Here is a 26,180-nt window from a genome sequence, read left to right as displayed (position 1 = left end):
GGTCTCCTACGATGGAGCGGTGTACAAGTTACCACTCTGGGTGATACCGGGCGATGGCCCCACGCTGCTCGGCAGGAGCTGACTGGGGAAGATAGGTTGGAACTGGGACGACGTCCGAGCGTTCTCGCCCGTCGACGACACTTCGTGTGCCCAGATCCTATACAAGTTCCCCTCGCTGTTCGAACCAGGCATCACGAAGTTCCAAGGAGCAAAAGTGCAGATCCATCCAATTCCGGGGGCGTGACCCATCCATCACAAGGCGAGAGCATTACCGTACATGATGAGAGACAGGGTGGAGATCGAGCTGGACTGGCTGCAATGAGAGGGCATCATTTCGCCGATTGAATTCAACGAGTGGGCCAGTCTGATTGTTCCAGTCCTCAAGGGAGACAGCACCGTCAGAATCTGTGGTGATTACAAAGTAACTATCAATTGTTTCTCCCTGCAGGATCAATACCCACTACCAAAGGCACATGACCTATTTGTGACGTTGGCGGGAGGAAAGACGTTCACGAAGCTGGACTTGACCTCGGCCTACATGACGCAGGAGCTGGAGGAATCATCGAAGGGCCTCACCTGCATCAAGATGCACAAAAGTCTCTTCATTTACAACAGATGCCCGTTTGGGATTCGATCAGCTGCGGCGATATTTCAGAGAAACATGGAAAGGTTACTGAAGTCGGTCCCGCGCACCGTGGTCTTCCAGGACGACATCTTGGTTACATGTCGGGACACAGTCGAGCATCGGCAGAACCTGGAGGAGGTTCTTAGTAGGCTCAATCGCGTGGGGCTCAGGTTAAAACGCTCGAAGTGCGTTTTCTTGGCGCCTGAAGTGGAGTTCCTGGGGAGAAGAATCGCGGCGGCGGATCACGACCGATTCGAAGACAGGGGCAATCAAGAACGCAACGAGATCACAGAACGTGACGGAGCTGCGGTCGTTTCTAGGACTCCTGAACTACTTTGGTAACTTCTTATCAGGTCTCAGTACACTGTTAGAACCACTGCACGCTTTACTGCGTAAAGGAGACGAATGGGTATGGGGTAAAAGCCAAGAAATTGCCTTTGTAAAAGTTAGAAAACTGTTATGCTCAAACAAATTGCTCGTGTTGAATGATCCATGTAAGCGTTTGGCACTAACATGTGATACGCGTCATATGGTGTCGGGTGTGTATTGCAACAAGCTAATGAATCTGGGAAATTACAACCGGTTGCTTATGCATCCAGAAGTCTGTCTAAGGCTGAGGGGGCCTACAGCATGATTGAAGAAGAAGCGCTAGCGTGTGTTTATGGGGTAAAGAAAATGTATCAGTATCTGTTTGGGCTCAAATTTGAATTGGAAACTGACCATAAGCCACTGATATCCCTCTTTTCTGAAAGTAGGAGGATAAATACGAATGCTTCGGCCCGCAACCAGAGATGGGCGCTCACGTTGTCTGCATCCAACTATCTTATCCATCACGGTCAGGCACAGAAAACTGTGCCGATGCTCTCAGTATGCTGCCATTGCCCACCACAGAGGCGGAAATGGCACAGCCCGCAGATTTAGTTATGGTAATGGAAGCATTCGAGAGTGAGCAATCACCTGTAACCGCCTGACAGATTAGAACCTGGACGAGCTAGGACCCCTTGCAGTCCTTAGTAAAAAACTGTGTGCTTCACGAGAGCTGGTCCAGTGTCCCATTAGAAATGCAGGAAGAAATAAAGCCGTACCAGTGGCGCAGAGATGAAATGTCTATACAGGCAGACTGCCTTCTGTGGGGTAATCGGGTAGTGGTCCCCAAGAAGGGCAGGGACACTTTCATCACTGATCTCCACAGTACTCACCCAAGCATCATAATGATGAAAGCGATAGCCAAATCCCACATGTGGTGGCCTGGTATCGATGCAGACTTAGAGTCCTGCGTGCACAAATGTAACATATGATCACAGTTAAGCAATGCCCCCAGGGAGGCGCCACTAAGTTTATGGTCTTGGCTCTCCAAACCGTGGTCTAGCGTCCATGTCGACTATGCAGGCCCGTTCTTGGGAAAAATGTTCCTAGAGGTTGTAGATGCGTACTCCAAATGAATTGAATGTGAGATAATGTCGGCAAGCACGTCTGCTGCCACCACTGAAAGCCTGAGGGCCATGTTTGCCATGCATGGCCTGCCTGTTGTCCTTGTGAGTGACAACGGGCCGTGTTTCACCAGTGCCGAGTTCAAAGAGTTCATGACCCGCAATGGGATCAAACATGTCATATCTGCCCCGTTCAAACCAGCATCCAATGGTCAGGCAGAGAAAGCAGAGCAAACCATCAAGCAGAGCTTGAAGAGGGTAACTGAAGGCTCACTGCAGACTCGCCTATCCTGAGTCCTGCTTAGTTACTGCATGAGACCCCACTCGCCCACTGGGTTTCCATCCGCTGAACTGCTCATGAAAAGGGCACTTAAGACAAGGCTTTCATTAGTCCACCCTGATCTACATGAACAGGTACAGAGCAGGGGGCTTCAACAAAGTACATACCATGATAGCGCAAATCTGTCACGCGAAATTGAGATTAATGATCCTGTATTTATGTTGAACTATGGACAAGGTCCCAAGTGTCTTCCCAGCACTGTTGTGGCCAAAGAGGGGAGTAGGGTGTTTTGGGTCAAACTTTCAAATGGACTCATCTACAGGAAACACTTGAACCAAACCAAATTCAGATTCACGGACTATCCAGAGCAACCCACATTAGACCCTACCTTTTTTGACCCCCCAACACACACATTAGTGGCAACCGACACAGCGGTTGACCACGAAGCAGAACCTGCAGCAGCCCAGCAGGACTCACCACACTAGGCAGCCCAGCAAGGCCAGCTGCACAGCAGCCCAGTGAGGGCCCAACAAATGACTCACCAAAACCAGCATTTGCACCGAGACAATCAACCAGGGCAAGAAAGGCCCCAGATCGACTCAACTTGTAAATAGTTACACTATTGACTTTGGGGAGGGGGGGGAGTGTTGTTATATATGTAAATCTGTAACTACCTTGTTTAACCAGCAGAGGGCTCATCCCCTGGATTCCAAAGGGATCCCACAATCCCTTGCGAGCACCTGTACTTAAGGAGGCCTCACAGGCTGGAGAGGTACTCTGGAGGCCTGCAATAAAAGACTAAGGTCACACTTTACTTTGAGCTCACAGTATCTGGTCAGACTCTTTATTCATACACTACAATTGGCATGGGGTATCTTGAGCGCAGTGCATATGCAACTAGCTTTATTTTCATATGCTAAAATGCACAGGTCTGAGATATACGCGGTTATCTTGATGGGCAATAGAACTCATATTCCCCTACTGTCTGTAACACCATGGGCTAAATTGTCCGGGTGGTAGCAGGTGCGATTGGTGACGGGTCAGATGGGAAAGTTGTTTTCTTTGACAGCAGTCCCGGCATAAAACGCATCATGAATGACGTCATCAGACATGCTCCATCTAATTGGGGCGGGCAACACATTGAGCGGGCTTAATAGGCCTCCATTTTCTACAGTGGGATGGAGTCAGCAACAGGGTTGCGATCTGCACAGACACTGGCCACACCGGACCCACCAAGATAAGGAAAATTCTGTCCCACACTTCATGGATAACAACCACTCACAGATACGAAACAATACAATCAGCAATACATACACAATATATGGGCATGACTAATACAAGTCGCATTAATGAAATGTCAGTGATAGGAATTCACATATGTACAGAGAGTAAATAAATATTGCCTGGTTGGCTTCTTTTATATAACTCGGCAACACTGAAATCTCTCCTCATCCTCTGCACCTCCCTGATCTTTTGGGGTCTACCGAGTCCTCAGTAAACCTGTGGATGCAGCTTCCTCTGTAAGAATGGGTCAATTTAATGACCATTACACATCATGAAAATATATATGTATTATGTTAAAATGTATAGTGATTGCCTTTTGGCTAACTCTTTTTAAAAGTAAAAAGTACCTTTCAGTTCTTGAAAGAGCTGTAGTGATTTAAAAAAAAATCAAATTGCCAAAAGCTTAGGTTTTATAGAAGCATAGCAGGGGGTGTGGGGGGAGAAATTCAGTACCTTAGCGCCTCCTGTTAGCGTCTAACAGGGCGCTGGAGCAATTTTGCCGTGGTGAGGCGAATCCAGCGACAAACGCCAAATGTCGCCCCCCCGCCCCCCTAACCCCACGGTGTCGCCGAGTATGCAATGCTCACTGGCCACCCGAACTGCAAAATTGATCGTCGGCACCTATGTTAGCGTCTGGAGTAAACAGCGACAGGGAGAGCTGTATGAAGCACCATGAAGCCAGCTCCAGGGACATTGTTTAAAGGGATCATCAATGATGACTCGTAGCTGTCAGGTTAGTGCAATTTCAGTGGTTTCTTTTCAGTTTCACATAGTCCAGCATGTTAATTCAATAATTGCAAGGTTGTTTTGTAGCAGCAGTGTTGTGGCAACTAAAACGTAGCTACATTTATTGTTCAAAAAATCAATCTGCTACATTTGGTAACATTAATGGGGGCTGTACTGGCATGTCATCTCGCCCCCCAGGATCGACGGTGGAGTGTGCGTAGGCAGTGAGAATGATGGGAACATATGCAGGGATGAGTAGAGACATCAGGGCTCTCAGCAGGAGGCCTTGCGCTTTGAGGGTAGTCCGAAAATATTTGTCCTACCTTCAATGAAGCGAGGAGCAGTGTATTAGATAGCTTTGCTTCACCAAGGAGGTGGTCACAGAACTCTGCCACCTCCTCTAAACAGACCTCCAGCCTTATACCAGGATGACTTAAAACCCAGATCCCTTTTGCTCACCACATCCCCATTATTCCATCTCTCTCGCAGACCGTTTCACACCGCAAAGCTGAAATGGCAGACACCACGAATGTCAGTGAACACATATTTACAACAAAAATATTAGCTATTCAACCTTGTGCAATCCGTTAGTGCCTGTTGTTTCTGTATCCTTGTCTACTCTAGTGCTCCTACGAAGTGTTGGCCCAGTGGCTGCAGCAGGGCTGGTGGAAGGCTGCTGAGTGTCCGTGTGGAAGACTTCAGATGGCCTTGCAGGGCGCACTCGACCAGCACTGGGCCTAGAAGGCCCCACTGTAGACTGCACCACCTCAGCATTGGCAGCAGCAGTCTGGGCTGTCTGGATGAAAGGCAGCGGCAAGAGCAATCAATGGTGGGTGGCAGTGATGGGAGCAGGAATGCAGTTATCTTGAGAGAGGACAACAGGTTCCTGCTCCACTGACTCACTGCTACTACCCCGGGGCAGCACCTCAGCATCCCTAGAAATCTGTTGGAGCACAGATTGCTGGCCCGCTGCGATACCGTGAAAGCCCCAGTCGATGATGGGAAACCGAGCCACGATGGCAGCAGTCAGAGCTTGCTTGGCATCAAGCTGAGACTGCATGAGAGCAGTCTGAGAATGAAAGCCACCAAGCATAGACTGCATTATTTAACAACCTCACTCGAGTGTTCAGGGTGAATGAATGCTTCAACAAATGCTACATACCACCATCTGAACCACAGTCTGCACACTGTCCAAAATGCCACACCCCAGACATCTCTCCTGCCTTCCACCCTATCACAGATCTTCCCTTTTGTTCTTTTTCCCCCTCCCCCTTTCAATGCTTCTTAAAATCTGTTCTTTTCGAACATTCACCAGTTCTGACGAAGGACCACCACCGACTGAAACATTAACTCGGTTTTTCTCTCCACAGATGATGCCTGACCCGCTGAGATTTGCAGCACTTTCTGTTTTTATTTCAGATTCCAGCATCCACAGTATTTTGCTTTTGTAAAACTGAAGTAATTGGGAATTGGGGGAAAACTCTCCACTGGTTGAAGTCATATCTAGCGCAAAGGAAGATGGTTATGGTTGTTGGAGATCAATCATCACAGCCCAAGGACATTGCTGCAGGAGTTCTTCAGGACAGTGCCCTAGACCCAACCATCTTCAACTGCTTCATCAATAACCTTTCATCCACGATAAGATCAGAGGAGGGGATGTTCGCTGATGACTGCACAGTATTCAGTGCCATTCGCAACTCCTCAGATAGTGAAACAGTCCAAACCGCAGGCAGCAAGGCCTGGAGAAAATTCAGGCTTGGGCTGATAAGTGGCAAGTAACTTCATGCCACACAAGTGCCAGGAAGCCCCTTGATATTCAATGGAATTACCATCGCTAACATCCCCCACCATCACCATCCTGGGGAGGTCACCATTGACCAGAAACTTAACTGGACTAGCCACATAAATACTGTGGCAACAAGAGCAAGTTGGAGGCTGAGTATTCTTCACTCCCCAAAGCCTTTCCACCATCTACAAGGCACAAGTCAGGAGTGTGATGGAATACTCACCACTTGCCTGGATGAGTGTAGCTCCAACAACACTCAAGAAGCTTCACACCATCCAGGGCAGAGCAGCCCGCTTCATCGGCATCCCATCCACTACCTTAAACATTCACTTCCTCCACCACTGGCGTACGATGGTTGCAGTGTGTACATACCATCTACAAGATGCACTGTAGCAATTCGCAAAGGCATCTACGACAGCACCTCCCAAACCCGTGACCTCTACCACCTAGAAATACAAGGGCAGCAGGCACATGGGAACAGCAACACCTGCAATTTCCTCTCCAAGTCACACACCATCCTGACATGGAAGTATATCTCCGTTCCTTCATTGTCGCTGGGTCAAAATCCTGGAACTCCCTCCCTAACAACACTGTGGGACTACCTTCACCACGTGGACTGCAGCAGTTCAAGAAGGCGGCTCACCACCACCTTCTCAAGGGCAATTAGGGATGGGCAATAAATGCCGACCTTGCCAGCGACACCGCTTCCCATGAATGACTAAAAAAGAGTCAGAAGGGGAATGCAGGCTGGACACCACAGCAACAGGTAAGTGTTGGGTCCAGGTGAGGTGGGTTCCAAGCCCATGGGGAGGGGGGGGGGGGCAAGCCTGGGTGGGGGTGGTGTCCGATCCCCCACCCAGGAGGAGTCCAATCCCGGGAGGGTTCCAATCCCCTGGAGGATTCTGATCCCTGGCCCCAGTGGGAGTTGCGATGGGGGGGTGGGGCGCTCTCTGAACCCCGGAAGGGTTCCAATGTGGGAGTTTGGGAGGGGCGGAAGCCTTGCTGCTCCTCCTGGCCCACAAGGATTGCTTCCCAAGACTGTGGCCGCCTCGTTGCAGCTGCCAGGAATCCCGAGACCCAGGAATCCCGGCAACCTGCAGTTAAACCTTCAAAGCAGGTTAAAGCAGTCCCTCGGCATACATACTGTACACAGTATTTAAATTGCTAACCCGCCGCCTGACAGGGGATTGGCTGCCCCCCCCTCCCCCCCAGTAAAAGGTGAAAGTCGGCGGGTTGCGATTGGGTTTTAGGGTTTCCCAACTTTCACTCCCCCCCAACCCACCCGTTTTTTTCCTTGGGAAAATTTCCCCCGTACTGTTTAAGGACGTTCTCCTGTACACATTTTCCAATTCTACCCCCATCCCTCTTTGCCCTTTACTCTGTTTCCCCCAGTCTCTTTAGGGTTTTAGAAAGTTTCAGGATCAGATAAAAGCGATCACTGTTTTTGGAATAATTCGCAGCAGTTTAAACACTTAAAATCAGCACCGTCCCAAGCAAGGAATGAAACATTGCCCATTTAATTCTCATAAGCCCGATAATCAGCGAGTTTAACATTTCCATCGGAGCTACATTACTGCAGCTCCACGCCAGAAATAACAGTTAGTAAAATATTTTTCAAAACTCTTCGATGCGAGGTCACTTTTACAGTACGTGTCCACTTCAGCAAACGGCATTCCGCCAGGGTAAAAGGGGTCAATTTCTGAGGGATGTGTCGCACATTTGCACGGATTTATTGCTACCATCAGACACTTATTAACCCTTTCTGATATCTAGACCTAAAGACGAGGCAGGCGACATTGTACCATTACTTTTGCCTTTTGCTGTACATATAGAAACATTTATAGGTAGTTCCCCCTCTCATTTATAGTTATTCAAGCACTATTGTTAAAGCCAACAGACCATGAAACTAAACTGCCTGCTTTCCCAATCTTACTGCAAAACATAACCTCCATATGCCTCCTTTGTACGGAGAGGTTATGCTTTATAGTAGAGTTGTTATTAAGAGCACATCAAACAATGATCTGTGATTTTAGGAGGAAAGCAAGGTGTTAGTATTGGTCTGGATGTGAAAGGCCGGAATGGCTCGCCGGTCCCTGTGAGGGCTGATGGTGTGAGTGTGGTCCTTGGTATCTCTGTGTGATGTGGAAATATTTCCCAGGCAGGGTGGAGAGCGGGTCCCTCGGGACGTGTCACCGTGGCTTTTAAGGACAATTTGGGGCGACATTAAAGACGTTTGAAAACACGTGATCGCAAGAACCGTGAGCTTAAAAAATGTTTATTCTCAGGGAAACACAAAAGGAGAGAAAGGGATTGTGTGGAGAGGAGAGACATGGGCGCTGAGGTGAAGGCGCGCTGTCGGTGACTAATTTCCTGTGGCGATCGCAGCTATAAAGCTTGGGGATGAGCGGAGCCGACGAGCAGAGCGGCAGTTTGGGGTTCGGCGCCTTTTCGGACTAATGTCGGATTGACTAGGATGTCTGGGAGGAAGATTTCATCCGAATCGTTCAGCTCCACCGGCTCGGATTACCCGGAGAGTCCCGAGGACGGGGGATGTCCATTTTCGCGGGTGTTGAATGGGAAGAGCTCAGTTTCAGGGACCAGCACCAGGAACGCAGCTCGCAGGCGCGTTAATCTGGACTGTTTGGGAGAGAGCATCCGGAAACTTGTCTTTCCAACGGTAAAGAGACGATAAATGCACGCTCCCCTGTCTCATCCTTCCCGCTTTACTCCCCATACAGCCTCTCTTTCCGCTGCATTTTCATTCTCTTCACACTCGGGCACTTATCTTGTGCATACAATCACAACACTTAGTTCTGAGCCCTGTTCTGGTGCTTCAGTGGGCTTCAGGGTTCAGTATTGGCGTCTGTTTCTGTCCATTTTTGTTAATCATATGAATATGCTGGTGAAAAGTTTTAGACAATTTTATTAGTGACTATTAGGAATGGTGCATTCGTCACTTTATGGAGCCAGGTCCTCCCTCTCGGATTAATCAAAGTCGGTGTGATATTTGGTAGTTCTATTTAGAAATAGTGACAGCTTGGTATCCTTAAAGAGTCTTCCAAGCTTCTCTTGCTAAGCGAATGGATCCACGCATACCATTAACAGCACTGATAATACAAGATCCTAAAATACAATTCTGTGCAAAAATATGTTGATCACACCGATGCTTTCAAATTAATTCTGTGGAGAGAGACTTTCAAAGTCAGTGCTGTTGGTTGCAATCCATTCCCATTTAGATTTTAAGTGTATTGATGTAACTATTGTTTTAGATCATCTTTTTTTAATTGCTTTAGAGGACCATCCAACTTTTTTTTTAGCAACACCACATTTCAGCAAATGTTGGTTATTATTTCCGAGTAGTGATTGCGCTAATTACACCCAGCGTTGAATTTTGCCTGGCGATTGCCCTCATATTGGAAAACGCCGTCCTTTCGTTTTATTTCAATGTTGTTATTGTACGAAATCGGCAAAAGGAGACAACGTCCTTAAAAATATTTATCAAATAAACATACTCTGTAAAATATGAATAATATTCAGCACCTGACTACCTTTAAACCTCTTCAGCTGCTTCCCAGCTGGCGCACTATCCCCTAATGAATGGATTTTACTTATTTCATCTAATTTATATTTTATTATTACCATATTCGGCTATTGTTAAAGGGAAAATGAAACGGAACAGGTTAAAAATGCAATAGTTACATCTCTGGATCGTATTATAGATAGTAATGAACACCAAAAATACTTTTCCTGTTTTATATTATTTTCTAACTTTGGTTATCTTCCAATGGCAATTTTGTATCATTTATATCAAAGATAGCTTTTTGAAGTACTTTGAGTGAAATTAAAGTATATTGCTATTAAATTGTTAGTTCATTTCTGATCTTGTTTTGCTCTCAAATGTGAATTATTTGGAGGCCAATGTGCATTCATTATAGTTTAAAAAGTTGCAGGTATTGGCAATTGAGACCTGATATACCTAAAACAAAATACTGTGGATGCTGGAAATCTGAGATAAAAACAGAAAATGGTGGAAATACTCAGCAGGTCAGGCAGCATCTGTGGAAAGAGAAACAGAGTTAACGTTTCAGGTCGATGACAATGATTGACCTGATAAAACTCTTTCTCTCTCCACAGAATCTGCTTGACCTGCTGAGTATTTCCACCATTTTCTCTTTTTAGACTCTTTTGCATTGGTTGGGGTGGGGGTGCGGGGGTGGTGGGGGTGCGGTGGAGGGGGGACTGGTGGCAGCATTTAGAAAATTATTTTCCTACAATTTTCTCCCCTTTTCCCTGAAACTGCTGCATGTGCTGGGGTACAGTGCAGGCATTGACGACGAGATCCAACACCACCTCCAGTGCGTCAGTGCAGCCTTCGGCCGCCTGAGGAAAAGAGTGTTTGAAGACCAAGCCCTCAAAACTGCCACCAAGCTCATGGTCTGTAGTAATACCCACCCTCCTGTATGGCTTAGAGGCATGGACCATGTACAGCAGACACCTCAACTTGCTGGAGAAATATCACCAACTATGTCTCTGCAAGTTCCTACAAATCCCCTGGGAGGACAGGCGCACCAACATTAGCGTTCTCGACCAGGCCAACATCCCCGGTATTGAAGCACTGACCACACTCAATCAGCTCCGCTGGGCAGGCCACATAGTTCGCATGCCAGACATAAGACTCCCAAAGCAAGTGCTCTACTCGGAGCTCCTCCACAACAAACAAGCCAAAGGTGGGCAGCGAAACCATTACAAGGACACTCTCAAAACCTCCCTGATAAAGTGCGACATCCCCACTGACCCCCAAGACCGCCCTAAGTGGAGGAAGTGCATCCGAGATGGTGCTGAGCACCTCGAGTCTCAACGCCAGGAGCATGCAGAAATCAAGCGCAGGCAGCGGAAAGAGCTTGCGGCAAACCAATCCCACCCTCCCCTTCCCTCAACTACTATCTGTCCCACCTGTGACAGAGTCTGTGGCTCTCGTATTGGACTGTTCAGCCACCAAAGAACTCACTTCAGGAGTGGAAGCAAGTCTTCCTCGATTCCAAGGGACTGCCTATGATGATGATGACAGTGACAAGGTGCTGCCACTCTCTGGTACCCTGCCCAAGGGGCTATTTTTCATGTCTGAGCCTGACCAGTGAGATTCAGCAGACTATTTTAATATGGAGGCCATCACTCTGAGTGCAATCCTGCTCGCTGTTGACTTCTATACACATATGCTTTCGAGCCTGAGTCATTGGTTGGCAATGAGGAGCCCAGAGGTGCTGAAGCCAGTTGCAGCTCCCAGTGGCTACCCTGGCTGAGATCAGCTAGTAGTACAGACTGGGGATTGAACTTGAACCTTCCTGGCCTCTATGGCTCAGTATTAAACTGGCAGTATATTTACCAATTCAACTATTGAAGAAACTATATCATTATTTTTAATGATACAAATATGTTTAGAAATGGGCAAAAATATTATTTTAAGTGGTGAGTAATTGTGTTAATTTAGTTAGTTATGCTCCTATTGTATGACTTGGACCACGATGAAAGAAACAGACAAATCATCAAAAGATATAGTCCGACAGAGATAAGCCAATGACATTATTTATCTTTGGTATTCTTAATATAAATATATAACTGGGAAACACTTTCAATAAAAAGTTCAGAGTTTAAAAAAATACATGCAGATTTTTTTTCTTAACATTTCAAATGGTAGGAAATCTGCAGCATTCCTTACAAATGCTCTATCTGGCAATTTTATGAATTCAAAATCATCTAGTTACCTCATGCTGCATGCCTGGATTTAGATGCAGGAGCAGAGTAGCTAGTAACCAGACTACTACAGTCAAATTGAAATCTAACTTTTGAAATACCAAACATAACATAAAGTAATAGAAAGGAAAACACCCCTGAACAATCCCAATGTACTTCTGTATTTAACATTTTTGATGCCGATTTAAAAAAAAAACATGGAAATTGAGAACACAACTTCAAATTGTGTTACAGTGTCAGCTGTGACTCAGTGGGTAGCACACTTGCCTCTGAATCAGAAGGTTGAGGGTTTAAGTCCCACTCCAGGAACTTGAGCACATAAATCTAGGCTGACACTCCAGTGCAGTGCTGAGGGAGTGCTGCACTGTCAGAGGTGCTGTCTTTCAGATGTGACGCTAAACCGAGGCCCTGTCTGCTCTCAGGTGGACGTAGAAGATCCCATGGCACTATTTCGTAGAAGAACAGGGGAGTTATCCCTGGTGTCCTGGCCAACATAATCAACATAACAAAAAACAGCTGACCTGGTCATTATTACATTGTCGTTTGTGGGAGTTTGGTGTGTGCAAGTTGGCTGCTGCACTTCCCACATTACAACAGTGACTACACTCCAAAAGTACATCATTGCTTGTAAAGTGCTTTGAGATGTCTGGTGGTCATGAAAGGCGCTATATAAATCCAAGTTTTTCTTTTCCTTCTTTCAAAGGCAATGTACACTGTAGTAACCTTCCTTCTATAGAGTTACTTTATTTTTCTTCCTTTTTTTAAACTCTCTATTTTCTTTCCTGGTAGTACACTTTTCAGTCTTTTCCAGATAGGAGGGATTGGGGAGGTGGGGGGGTGGGGGGGGGGCGATTATGTTTGGAGCAGGGTGTTGGGGTATAAGAAATTAAGAAACTCATCAAATAGTATATGCTGTAGGTAACATGTACCCTGAGACTAAATTCAAAACCATTTAATTAGGAGTTGAATACCTTGAGTTACTCTGCAAGTGATCCCTGGTGTAACAATTCATTGTACTAAATCAGTGTTAAGAATCAGGAACTACAAGTCCTATAGTATTAATACAGTCCTATCACTTGCTCTATGACTGCTCAGATAGCTCTGCCTCCTCACAATATTCCCTTGCTTTACTCACAGGACAGCAAGAGGAGACAAAAAGAGCTATAAATTGCACTCTGGCAACATTGGGTGACACATTCACATACCACATCTGTACAGGCAGTAAATAGAAACGTAAACATAAAGAGCAGTAAGTCTATCAAGAAACATGGATCTAAGTTGCCCCTGGTGTAACATGAGTACAACTGAACTTAATTCATACAAAAACAGAATAGTGTGATTATCCATACGGAATTTCATTAGTTAAGAATTAGCAGGTGTAACCTTGACAGTTTGCAACTATTCCTGACTAAAACTATCAGTGCTCGAGCAGTCTGGAAGGTGACATTGGAATAGTTAAGATATTAGTGTTCAGAAATATATGTCTATTTTGTTTAATTCAACTCCATGGCAGAGCCGGTCAGATGATATTTTCTTAATACTTGTTTAATTGAAACTGCTTGTATAGATTTTAGACAGTCAGTGCAGTATTTACCTTCTTCTTAGGCAAGTCCCCCGGAGTCGAGGATGACTTGCTTCCACACTAAAATGAGTTCGAAGGTGACTGATGAGACCAATGCGGGAACTACTGTCTCTGTCACAGGTGGGGCAGATGGTTTGAGGCACGAGTGGATGGGGTGCTTGATTTGTCATACGCTCCTTCCGCCGTTTGTACTTGGCTTCCGCATGTTCCCGGTGAAGAGACTTGAAGTGTTCGGCGCCTTCTCGGATGCTTCTCCTCCACTTTGAGTGGTCTTGGGCCAGGGATTCCCAAGAGTTGGTGGGGATGTTACATTTTTTTCAAGGAGGTTTTGAGAGTGTCCTTGAAGCGGTTTCTCTGCCCTCCTGGGGCTCGCCTGCCATGTCGTAGCTCGGAGTAGAGTGCTTGTTTTGGGATAGTGCATGCAGACTATGTGGCCCGTCCATCGGAACTGATTGAGTGTGGTCAATGCCTCGATGCTGGGGTGTTGGCCTGAGAGAGAACGCTGATGTTGGTGCGCCTATCCTGCCAATAAATTTGCAGGATTTTGCAAAGGCAGCATTGGTGGTACTTCTCCAGTGCTTTGAGGTGCCTACTGTACATAGTCCATGTCTTTGAAGCATATAGGAAGACGGGTATCACTACTGCTCTGTAGACTATGAGCTTGGTGCCGGGTTTGAGATCCTGGTCTTCGAACACTCTTTTCCTCAGCCGGCCAAAGGCTGCACTTGCACACTGAAGGCGGTGTTGGACTTCATAATCAATGTCTGTCCTTGCTGATAGTAGGCTCCCAAGGTATGGGAAGTGCTCCACATTGTCCAAGGTCTCGTCATGGATCTTGATAATCAGGGAGCAGTAATGAGTGGCGGGTGTAGCTTGGTAGATAACTTTTGTCTTACTGATGTTTAATGTAAGGCCCAGACTCGTGTACACTTCAGTGAAGGTGTCAATAATGGTTTGGAGTTCGGACTCTGAGTGTGCACAAACGCAAGCATCATCTGCATATTGTAATTCAATGACAGAGGTTGGAACAACCTTGGATCTGGACTGGAGGTGTCAGAGGTTGAACAAGTTCTCGCTTGTCCTGTAGATTATCTCCACTCCAGCAGGGAGCTTGTTAAAGGTGAGATGAAGCATTGCAGTAAGTCAGATTGAGAAGAGCATTGGTGCGATGACACAGCCTTGCTTGACCCAGGTCTGCACTTGTATTGGGTCTGTGGTGGATCTGTTGGTAAGAATCACGGCTTGCATGTTATCATGAAGCAGGCGGAGGATAGTGACAAATTTTTGAGAGGAGCCGAGTTGAAGGCCTTTGTTAGTCAAAGAAAGCCATGTACAGAGATTGATGCAGCTCCCTACATTTTTCTTGGATTTGTCGCGCGTTGAAGATCATGTCCGTTGTGCCCCTTAGTGGGCAGAATCCGCATTGCGACTCTAGTAGGAGCTCTTCAGCACTTACCAAGCATATAGCTAAAACACATTTTGGTCACATAGCCAATAGATAATGGCTGTTTCCCTTTTTAAAAGGAAATAGTATTCATCTATACCAGCATGTAATCCTACATATTATTAAGGAAAATATTGATGTTTATGCTTACATCACCTTTTGATTCTGTGTTTTCTGTTTTTAGAACTGATGATATGGCAGATTGGGAACAAATTTTTTATGTAGAAATCCCCCTGCTGTGACATCATTAAGTTCTGGATCATTCCCATCATGAATAGAGTTGGTGAACAATGGGTAGCACTCCCCTTTCATGATGTCAGTAAAGCAGAAGTAGGCAATGTCAACCGAGTAACATTTTATAGATAATGTTTTCTCACAGGTTGCCTTTAACCAATAAAACACAAAACATGGCAACAAAAGAGGTGCAAGAAACAATATTAATGAATACATTTTTACAGCCATCCAGATGTACACAGCGCATTTTTAAATGAGTAGAAGACAGTTATTTAAAAAACAAGCAACCGAGGAGATTTGCTGATGCCAGAAGCTAATAAACAGCACGTCTCATCACTATAACAGTTCCATCTCCAGAGAGTGTACCATTCAACACTAGATCTGTACGAAAATTCAGAGCACTGCAAATGTGAACTGAAGGCATCAGACATTTCATATGCTTTATTTGTCGAGTAAAAACGTTGAAAAGAGAGTTATTAAAATAGAACAATCCTTAAAGACCTTGAGGCAAAGTGCTTTCCTGACACCGCTGTTGCTGCTACCTTGATTCTAAGCAGATTTGGGAACTTCAGCTGATTGCATTGATGTTTGGATTTGTGAGGTCTATTGCAAACTCACATTGGGTATGTTCTTTATCACATGTGTGCAATAAACTGAAAACTAATGCTTTACCTAATGCTCTGTCAATGCTAAAGGTGTATTTGTTTTTCCATTTGACGATTACTTGTTTTAGTTAGTGTAGATATTTTAATTATTAATGAGGATGAGTTTTTCATTAAAACAACTTCTCAACTGAAAACACTTCAACAACAACAATTTGCATATATATAGTACCATTAGCATGGAAAAATGTCCGAAGACATTTTATAAAGTTGTAAAGAAAAACAGACATAAAGCCAAAATAGAAAAGATTAGGAGGAATGATCAAAAGCAGTGGGAGATCGAGCAGAGTCGGTGAGGGAGTGTGGGGAAGCCTATAAAGGCCCAGCGTGGTGAGTTTGGCGAGAGGCAGCGGGAGATCGAGCAGCGTCAGTGAGGCAGTGTGGGGAGGCCTATAAAGGCCCAGCGTGGTGAGTTTGGCGAGAGGTGTGCCGGTGCAGCTGCAGCAGGGAGAGAAGGCAAAAAAGAAGTAGAAGGAAATCGAAATGTGATGTCACAGCCAAGGGGGTAAGTGATTGGCTGGTGATTGGTAAGTAGCTTTTCTTTTTTTTCTCTATCAGTAAGTAACCTTTAGCATTGTTGTTGCCAAATTAAGTTCATCTAAGGGTTAAGTCATGGCAGGAGAGCTCGGACACGTGTTATGCTCCTCCTGTACTGTGTGGGAAGTCAGGGACGCTTCCGGTGTCCCTGACGACAACGTGTGTGGGAAATGTATCCGCCTCCAGCTCCTGACGGACCGCATTGTGTCACTGGAGCTGCGGGTGGATTCACTCTGGAGCATGCACGATGCTGAGAATGACGTGAATATCACGTTTAGCGAGTTGGTCTCACCGCAGGTAAAGGGTACAGAGCCAGATAGTAAATCGGTGACCAGCAGGAAGAGCAGTGCAAGGAAGGTAGTGCAGAGGTCCCCTGCAGTCATCCCCCTGCAAAACAGATACACCGCTTTGGGTTCTGTTGAAAAGGAGGTGAGGTAGCGTTGCTGATTAAAGCGGAAATTAATGCAATAGTAAGGAAGGACATTAGCTTGGATGATGTGGAATCGTTATGGGTGGAGCTGTGGAATACCAAAGGGCAGAAAACGCTGGTGGGAGTTGTGTACAGACCACCAAGTAGTAGTCGTGAGGTTGGGGACAGCATCAAATAAGAAATTAGGGATGTGTGCAATAAAGGTACAGAATTTATCATGGGCGACTTTAATTTACATATGGATTGGGCAAACCAAACTGGTAGCAATGCGGTAGAGGAGGATTTCCTGGAGTGTATTAGGGATGGTTTTCTTGACCAATATGTCGAGGAACCAACTAGAGAGCTGGCCATCCTAGTCTGGGTGATGTGTAATGAGAAGGGACTAATTAGCAAACTTGTTGTGCGAGGACCCTTGGGGAAGAGTGACCATAATATGGTAGAATTCTTTATGAAGATGGAGAGTGACATAGTTAATTCAGAAACTAGGGTCCTAAACTTAAGGAAAGCTAACTTTGACGGCATGAGGCGTGAATTGACTCAATTAGACTGGCAAATGATACTTAAAGGGTGGGTAGGCAATGGCAAACATTTATAGATCACATGGATGAACTTCAACAGTTGTACATCCCTGTCTGGAGTAAAAATAAAACAAGGAAGGTGGCTCAACCGTGGCTAACAAGGAAAATTAAGGATAGTGTTAGATCCAAGGAAGAGGAATATAAATTGGCCAGAAAAAGCAGCAAACCTGAGGACTGGGAGAAAGTTAGAATTCAGCAGAGGAGGACAAATGGTTTAATTAGGAGGGGGAAAAGAGAGTACGAGAGGAAGCTTGCCGGGAACATAAACACTGACTGCAAAAACTTCTATAGATATGTGAAGAGAAAAAGATTAGTGAAGACAAACGTAGGTCCCTTGCAGTCGGACTCAGGTGAATTTATAATGGGGAACAATGAAATGGCAGACCAATTGAACAAGTACTTTGGTTCTGTCTTCACGAAGGAAGACTCTAATGACCTGCTGGATGTTCTAGGGGACCGAGGGTCTAGTGAGAAGGAGGAACTGAGGGATATCCTTATTAGGCAGGAAATTGTGTTGGAGAAATTGATGGGATTGAAGGCCGACAAATCCCCGGGGCCTGATTGTCTGCATCCCAGAGTAGTTAAGGAGGTGGCCGTAGAAATAGTGGATGCATTGGTGATCATTTTCCAACAGTGTATTGACTGGATCAGTTCATATGGACTGGAGGGTAGCTAATGTAACACCACTTTTAAAAAAAGGAGGGAGAGAGAAAACGTGAAATTATAGACCGATTAGTCTGACATCAGTTGTAGGGAAAATGTTGGAATCAATTATTAAGGATGAAATAGCAGCGCATTTGGAAAACAGTGACAGGATCAGTCCAAGCCAGCATGGGTTTGTTAAAGGGAAATCATGCTTGACAAATCTGGAATTTTTTGATGATGTAGCTAGTAGAGTGTACAAGGGAGAACCAGTGGATGTGGTGCATTTGGACTTTCAAAAGGCCTTTGACAAGGTCCCACATCAGAGATTGGTGTGCAAAATCAAAGCACATGGTATTGGGGGTAATGTACTGGCGTGGATAGAGAATTGGTTGGCAGACAGGAAGCAGAGAGTTGGGATAAACAGGTCCTTTTTGGAATGGGAGGCAGTGACAAGTGGAGTGCCGCAGGGCTCACTGCTGGGACCTCAGCTATTTACAATATACCTTAACGATTTGGATGAAGGAATTGAGTGTAATATCTCCAAGTTTGCAGATGACACTAAACTGGGTGGCGGTGTGAGCTGTGAGGAGGTTGCGAAGAGGCTGCAGGGTGACTTGGGCAGGTTAGGTGAGTGGGCAAATGCATGGCAGATGCAGTATAATGTGGATAAATGTGAGGTTATCCACTTTGGTGGCAAAAACAGGAAGGCAGAATATTATCTGAATGGTGGCAGATTAGGAAAAGGGGAGGTGCAACGAGACCTGGGTGTCATGGTTCATCAGTCACTGAAAGTTGGCATGCAGGTACAGCAGGCGGTGAAGAAGGCAAATGGTATGTTGGCCTTTGTCATTTATCTCACACTACTGTTCATAACTGTATCTTACTATGCTATACATGACTGTAACTAGAGATGACCTGTAACCACAAGCTTTACTTACCACCAGGGGTGCACTTGCAGGAGACACTGGATACCTGTCCCAGACAGGTATGTAAGGACAGGTCTTAGGCAAGTGTGGCATTCGAGAGCTGTGTAATAAAGGTGCAGGTCCTGAGTGACCTTGACTTCAGTATGTGCCTCGTGTGAATCTGTACTGCAGGGACAGGACTTTACAGTGGCGACAAGTTACGGGATTACAGATTTCACAGAATGGCGACCAACGGCTCAGATGAAAAATACAATGCTGGAGATAATTGGGAGGACTTTATAGAAAGGCTCCAGCAAAGCTTCGTAACCAAAGACTGGTTGGGCGACCATAAGGCAGACAAGAGAAGAGCCCATCTTTTGACCAGCTGTGGCTCGAAAACATATGCCTTAATGAAGGACCTGCTGGCACCCGAGAAACCAGCAAGCAAGTCGTTTGAAGAGTTGAGCGCACTGGTAAGAGACCACCTGAAGCCAGCGAGCAGCCTACACATGTCCAGACACAGGTTCTACAAATACAGACGCTGTGTGGGCCAGAGCATACCCGACTTCGTGGCGGAACTTCGGAGGCTGGCTAGCTTACGTGAGTTCTCCGATGAACTAAGGAGAGAAGTACTGAGAGACTTTTTTATTGAAGGAATAGGCCAAGCAGGCATATTCCGAAAGCTCATAGAGACCAAGAACTTGACCCTAGAGGCAGCAGCACTGGTTGCACAGACATTCTTGGCAGGAGAAGAAGAAACGAGGTTGATCGACACAGTGGGTACGCAACTAACGAAATATCGGAACAAGGGGTTCACAGTGTGAAACAAGCCGCTACCCCCACACACAGACAAAGGCAGGTGAGCAGGCCCTCAACAGCAGGCAGTGGCACCAGAAGCCATCAAGGGCCACATGAACGGCTGTTCACACCTCATCAACCCACAATGCGAGCAATCAACTACAAACTGAGAGAAGCTCAAGAGAGATCAGCCAGACGCAGCTCATCCTTTGGAAACAATGGAAGCGGTCTGTGCTGGAGATGTGGGGGAAGGCACTCTTCAAGGGGGTGTCGATTTCAGCATGCTGTTTGCAGAAGCTGCGACTAAACAGGGCATTTGGCCCGCATGTGCAGAAAAACGGCAGCTCGGCTGGTATACGAATCGGAAGGGTCGGAAAGCGGACCAGAAGCCAGAAGACGGTGGGGACAGTACCCGGGACACCGAGGTACAGCGGGTCAACACGATCAATGGCCACTGCTCCTACAACAAGACGCCTCCAATAATGATGAGGGTCCTACTCAACGGGATACCTGTCAACATGGAGCTGGATACGGGAGCGAGTCAATCTCTCATGAGCGCTCAACAATTTGAACAGCTGTGGCCGCACAAAAGAGACAGACCAAAGCTCACAAGGGTCGACACCAAACTAAGGACCTATACCAAAGAAATCATCCCAGCCCTTGGCAGCGCCATGCTCTCAGTCACACACAAAGGGACAGTGAACCGACTTCCCCTGTGGATTGTCCCCGGAGATCTCCCATCACTGCTGGGGAGAAGCTGGCTGGCAAAACTAAACTGGAAATGGGATGATGTTCACACCATGTTGTCAGAGGAACGGACCTCCTGCTCAACAGTTCTAAGTCGATTTGAACATCTCTTTCAGCCAGATGTGGGCACCTTCAAAGGGGCTAAAGTCAAAATCTACATCACACAGGATGCTAGACCGGTCCATCACAAGGCTAGAGCTGTGCCCTACGTGATGAGGGAATAGACTGAACATTAACTGGACAGGCTTCTGCGGGAAGGCATTATCTCACCCGTGGAATTTAGCGACTGGGCAAGTCCCATCGTCCCAGTCATGAAGCCTGATGGATCCGTACGAATCTGTGGGGACTACAAATCTACCATAAACAGAGTCTCCCTACAGGACCAATACCCGCTGCCCAGAGCGGAGGACTTATTTGCCACATTGGCTTGAGGAAAACTTTTCTCAAAACTAGATCTCACATCTGCGTTATGATGCAAGAACTGACCGACGAGTCTAAGCTACTCACCACCATCAACACACAAAGAGGCCTTTTCATGTACAATCGATGCCCATTCTGCATCAGGTCGGCAGCTGCTATATTCCAGCGCAACATGGAGAGTCTGCTTAAGTCCATCCCGGGGACGGTTGTATTTCAAAACGACATACTTATCACGGGCAGGGACACCGACTCCCATCTCCGCAATTTGGAGGAAGTACTAAAGCGGTTGGATCGGGTAGGCCTAAGAGTTAAGAAATCCAAGTGCCTGTTTCTCACGCCCGAGGTTGAATTTTTGGGAAGAAGGATTGCCGCTGATGGAATCCGCCCAACAGAGTCCAAAACCGAAGCAATTCGCCTGGCACCCAGGCCCTGGAATGTCTCAGAACTGCGTGTCTTTCTCGGGCTATTCAATTACTTTGGGAACTTTATGCAGAACTTAAGCACGCTGTTGGAGCCTCTCCACGTGCTACTCAGAAAGGGGTGCGATTGGTTTTGGGGGGACGCCCAGGAATGCGCCTTCAATAAGGCACGCAACCTTCTGTGTTGCAACAGTGTTTTGGCTTTCTTTGATCCAGGTAAAAAGCTAGTTCTTACATGTGATGCGTCAGCGTACGGGGTCGGGTGCATGTTACAACATGTCAATAGAGCTGGTAAATTACAACCCAGAGCTTATGCCTCCAGGTCACTTTCACGGGCGGAGCGCGGGTACGGTATGGTTGAGAAGGAGGCGCTCGCGTGCGTGTACGGTGTCAAAAAGATGCATCAATACCTTTTCGGGGCCAAGTTCGCATTAGAAACTGACCACAAGCTCCTCAAATCCCTACTATCTGAGAGCAAGGCAATAAACGGCAACGCCTCGGCGCGCATTCAACAGTGGGCACTCATGCTGGCGTCTTACGACAACACCATAAGGCACAGACCAGGCACAGACAACTGTGCCGACGCGCTTAGCAGGCTACCCCTGGCGACCACGGAAAGGTCTGACGAACAGGACTGTGAGATAGTCATGGCAATCAATGCCTTTGAGTCCACAGGTTCGCCCATGACGGCTCGCCAAATCAGAGCCTGGACGACCAGCGACCCCACGTTATTCCTAATAAAAAGATGTGTCTTAACTGGTGACTGGGCAGAGGCTCGCGATGCCTGCCCCGAGGAGATCAAACCTTTCCATAGGCGCATGCATGAGCTATCACTACAAGCAGACTGCCTGATGTGGGGCAGCCAAGTAGTTATGGCTCTGCGAGGCAGAGAGGCATTTGTCCGGGAGCTCCACCGTGAGCACCCGGGGATCATTCTCATGAAGGCCAGAGTCAGATCCCACGTCTGGTGGCCTGGCATTTACGCAGATTTGGAGCTCTGCGTCCGACGGTGCACCATTTGTGCCCAACTCAGTAATGCCCCAGGGAGGCCCCCCTGAGCCCCTGGCCATGGCCCACCAAACCGTGATCGTGGGTACACGTAGACTATGCGGGCCCATTCATGGGCAAAATGTTCCTCGTAGTTGTAGATGCATTTTCAAAGTGGATCGAATACACCATTTTAAACTCGAGCACCATCTCCACCACTGTGGAGAGCCTTGGAACCATGTTCGCAACGCATGGCATTCCTGACATATTGGTCAGTGATAATGGTCCGTGCTTCACCAGCGCAGAATTCCAAGATTTTATGAGTGACCACGGCATAAATCACGTTAGGACGGCACCGTTCAAGCCAGCCTCCAACGGCCAGGTGGAGCGAGCAGTGCAGATCATTAAACAAGGCATGCTGAAAATCCAAGGTCCCATGTTGCAGGGCCGCCTGTCGTGACTGCTGCTGGCATACAGATCTCGTCCACATTCGTTGACTGGAGTTCCCCCCGCGCAGCTATTGATGAAATGGACCTTAAAGACTAGGCTCTCATTAATCCTCCCAGACATGCATGAAATCGTTGAGGCAAAGTGCCATAAGCTAACTGAGTACCATGACCGAAATTCGAAGGGGGAGGTGGAATGAGATAGGGGACAAAGTGTTTGTGCTAAACTATGGCAGGGGTCCCAAATGGCTTGCAGGGACAGTAACAGGCAAGGAAGGAAACAGGCTGCTGGTGGTACAAATGGACAATGGCCAAACCTGCCGGAGGCATGTAGACCAAGTCAAAAGCAGATTTACCAACAACACTGCTGAACCAGAAGCAGACTACAATGTGGAACTCACACCACACCTGGTGGACAGCCAGAGGGAACAACCTGAGGAAAGGGCAATTCCAACAGACAGCCCAGGTGAGACACCAACAATCATATTGAACGAAACAGACAGCCCAGGCGAGACACCAGCAATCACACCGAAAGAAAAACAGGCACGAAGGCAAACAACTGAACCACAACTAAGATGCTCCACGCGAGAGCGTAAACCACCTGAGAGACTGAACCTATAAAGACAATAAGACCTTGGGAGAGGGTGATGTCATGTATCTCACACTACTGTACATAACTGTATCTTACCATGCTATACATGATTGTAACTAGAGATGACCTGTAACCACAAGCATACCATACCACCAGGGGTGCATTTGCAGGAGACACTGTATACCTGTCCCAGACAGGTATATAAGGATAGGTCTCAGGCAAGTGTGGCATTCGAGAGCTGTATAATAAAGGTGCAGGTCTTGAGTGACCTTGACTTCAGTATGTGCCTCGTGTGAATCTGTACTGCAGGGACAGGACTTTACAGCCTTCATAGCTCGGGGATTTGAGTATAGGAGCAGGGAGATCTTACTGCAGTTGTACAGGGCCTTAGTGAGGCCTCACCTGGAATATTGTGTTCAGTTTTGGTCTCCTAATCTGAGGATGGACATTCTTGCTATTGAGGGAGTGCAGCGAAGATTCACCAGAATGATTCCAGGGATGGCTGGACTGTCAAATGGCGATAGACTGGTTCAACTGGGCCTTTATTCACTGGAGTTTAGAAGGATGAGAGGGGATCTCATAGAAACGTATAAGATTCTGACGGGACTGGACAGGTTAGATGCAGGAAGAATGTTCTCGATGTTGGGATAGTCCAGAACCAGGGGACATAGGCTTAGGATAAGGGGTAGGCCATTTAGGACTGAGATGAGGAGAAACTTCTTCACTCAGAGAGTTGTTAACCTGTGGAATTCCCTACCGCAGAGAGTTGTTGATGGCAGTTCATATATTCAAGAGGGAGTTAGATATGGCCCTTACGGCTAAGAGGATCAAAGGATATGGAGAGAAAGCAGGAAAGGGGTACTGAGGGAATGATCAGCCATGATGTTATTGAATGGCGGCGCAGGCTCGACGGGCCAAATGGCCTACTCCTGCTCCTATTTTCTATGCTTCTATGTTTCTAAAATGAATGGTCTTAAAGGAGGAGAGGGTGTTGGAGGGGTTTAGCTGGGAAATTCCAGAATAGGGCCTATGTGGTTGTAGGCAAGGCAGCTGATGGGGTGAGTGATGTGAGGGGAAGGGTGATGCACCTAAGAGTTTGAGGTGGGGGCATGATAGGGCTGTTGAAGGTTACAGAGATAGGGAGGGTTGAGTTATGGAGGGATTTAAACACAAGGATTAATTTTAAATCTGAGGCACTGGGTGATTGGGGGCAGTAATGAGTGAGTGAAGCTTCGTGAAGGATAGGGTATGGGCAGGAAGTTTTGGAATTGCTGAAATGAAGGGAAGATGGAAGATGAAGGGTGGCCAGGAAAGCATTGGAATAGTCGAGTCTAAGGGTGACAGAGATATGAACGAGAGTTTCAGCAGCAGATGGGCTGAGGTAGTTGCAGATGCAGGTGATATTACAGAGTTGGAAGTAGGTGGGCTTTGTGATGGAGTGGGCATGGGGTCACAAACCCAGCTTGGGATTGATCAAGATAACGAGGTTGCAAATGGTTCAGTGCAGCATGAGATAGTGGGAAGGGAGGGGGTTGGGGGTGAATGACGAGGGTCCTAAGTTTCTTCTACTGACTGGATGATTAAGAATGGCATAAACAGTATGAGATAGTATTTCTACTGGGGCTCAAAGGAAATAGAGCCCCAGAAAAGAGGAAATGACGGAGTTAAAAATCCAACTTAACTACCAAAGGAACACATTTTATTGTTGAAATAAGAATTTGAAATAAAATTACCATTTCATTAGATATGAAGGGGGAAGATTTGCTCTGTGCATACGTCTGTAAGTCACTTTAAGTCTATTTATAAAGAACATTATTATTTAAATGGAGAAAAATTGCAAAGTGCTGCAGTACAGCGGGACCTGGGGGTGCTTGTGCATGAAATACAAAAGGTTAGTATGCAGGTACAGCAAGTGACCAGGAAGGCCAATGGAATCTTGGCATTTATTGCAAAGGGGATGGAATATAAAAGCAGAGAAATCTTGCTACAGTTATACAGGGTATTGGTGAGGCCACACCTGGAATACTGCGTGCAGTTTTGGTTTCCATATTTACGAAAGGATATACTTGCTTTGGAGGCAGTTCAGAGAAGGTTCACTAGGTTGATTCCGGAGATGCGGGGGTTGACATATGAGGAAAGGTTGAGGAGGTTGGGCCTCTATTCATTGGAATTCAGAAGAATGAGAGGTGATCTTATCGAAACGTATAAGATTATGAGGGGGCTTGACAAGGTGGATGCAGAGAGAATGTTTTCACTGATAGGGGAGACTAGAACTAGGGGACATAATCTTAGAAGAAGGGGCCGCCCATTTAAAACTGATGAGGAGGAATATCTTTTCTCAGAAGGTCGTAAATCTGTGGAATTCATTGCCTCAGAGAGCTGTGCAAGATGGGACATTGAATAAATTTTAGACATACACAGTTTCTTAACCGATAAGGGATTAAGGGGTTATGGGGAGCGGGCAGGGAAGTGGACTTGAGTCCATGATCGGATCAGCCATGATCGTATTAACTGACGGAGCAGGCTCGAGGGGCCGTATGGCCTACTCCTGATCCTATTTCTTATGTTTTTATGTTCTTATGTTCTAACACATTGATTGTGTTATATTGGTGCAGAGAGAAAATCTTTCCCCAGGTTAGTAAACATTTTAGTGTTGGATAGATATAATGGAATGCTGCTTGATTGAGCGACTCATTATTTGAATTGATCTATTTGCACTCTCAAGAAACCTGATAATAGTTGTCAGATTAGTCAAAGAAAAATTCTACCGTCTTTTGTGATCAGAAGGTCAACAGATTAATGGAACAAGCCATTGGTATTAATGTGGGTTGGAGTAGTAATGGAGAATTAGACATTAATAATCTTATTTTCG

General features: G+C 46.5%; 1 protein-coding gene across 1 annotated transcript in view; it reads left to right on the top strand.

Moving 5' to 3' along the window:
* The first annotated feature begins 8,579 nt into the window (after positions 1-8,579).
* Positions 8,580-26,180, top strand: part of gucy1a2 (guanylate cyclase 1, soluble, alpha 2) — a 308,256-nt gene continuing 290,655 nt past the window's right edge. The window contains exon 1 of the mRNA XM_070891517.1: positions 8,580-8,808. Coding sequence (XP_070747618.1) covers positions 8,605-8,808 — 204 coding nt within the window. The 5' untranslated portion in view covers positions 8,580-8,604. The remainder of the gene's footprint in view (positions 8,809-26,180) is intronic.

This window comes from Pristiophorus japonicus, chromosome 10, assembly GCF_044704955.1.
Source record: "Pristiophorus japonicus isolate sPriJap1 chromosome 10, sPriJap1.hap1, whole genome shotgun sequence".
Lineage (NCBI taxonomy): Eukaryota > Metazoa > Chordata > Chondrichthyes > Pristiophoridae > Pristiophorus > Pristiophorus japonicus.
The sequence above is the reverse complement of the archived record's forward strand: the minus strand, read 5'-3'. Positions and strand labels throughout refer to the sequence as shown.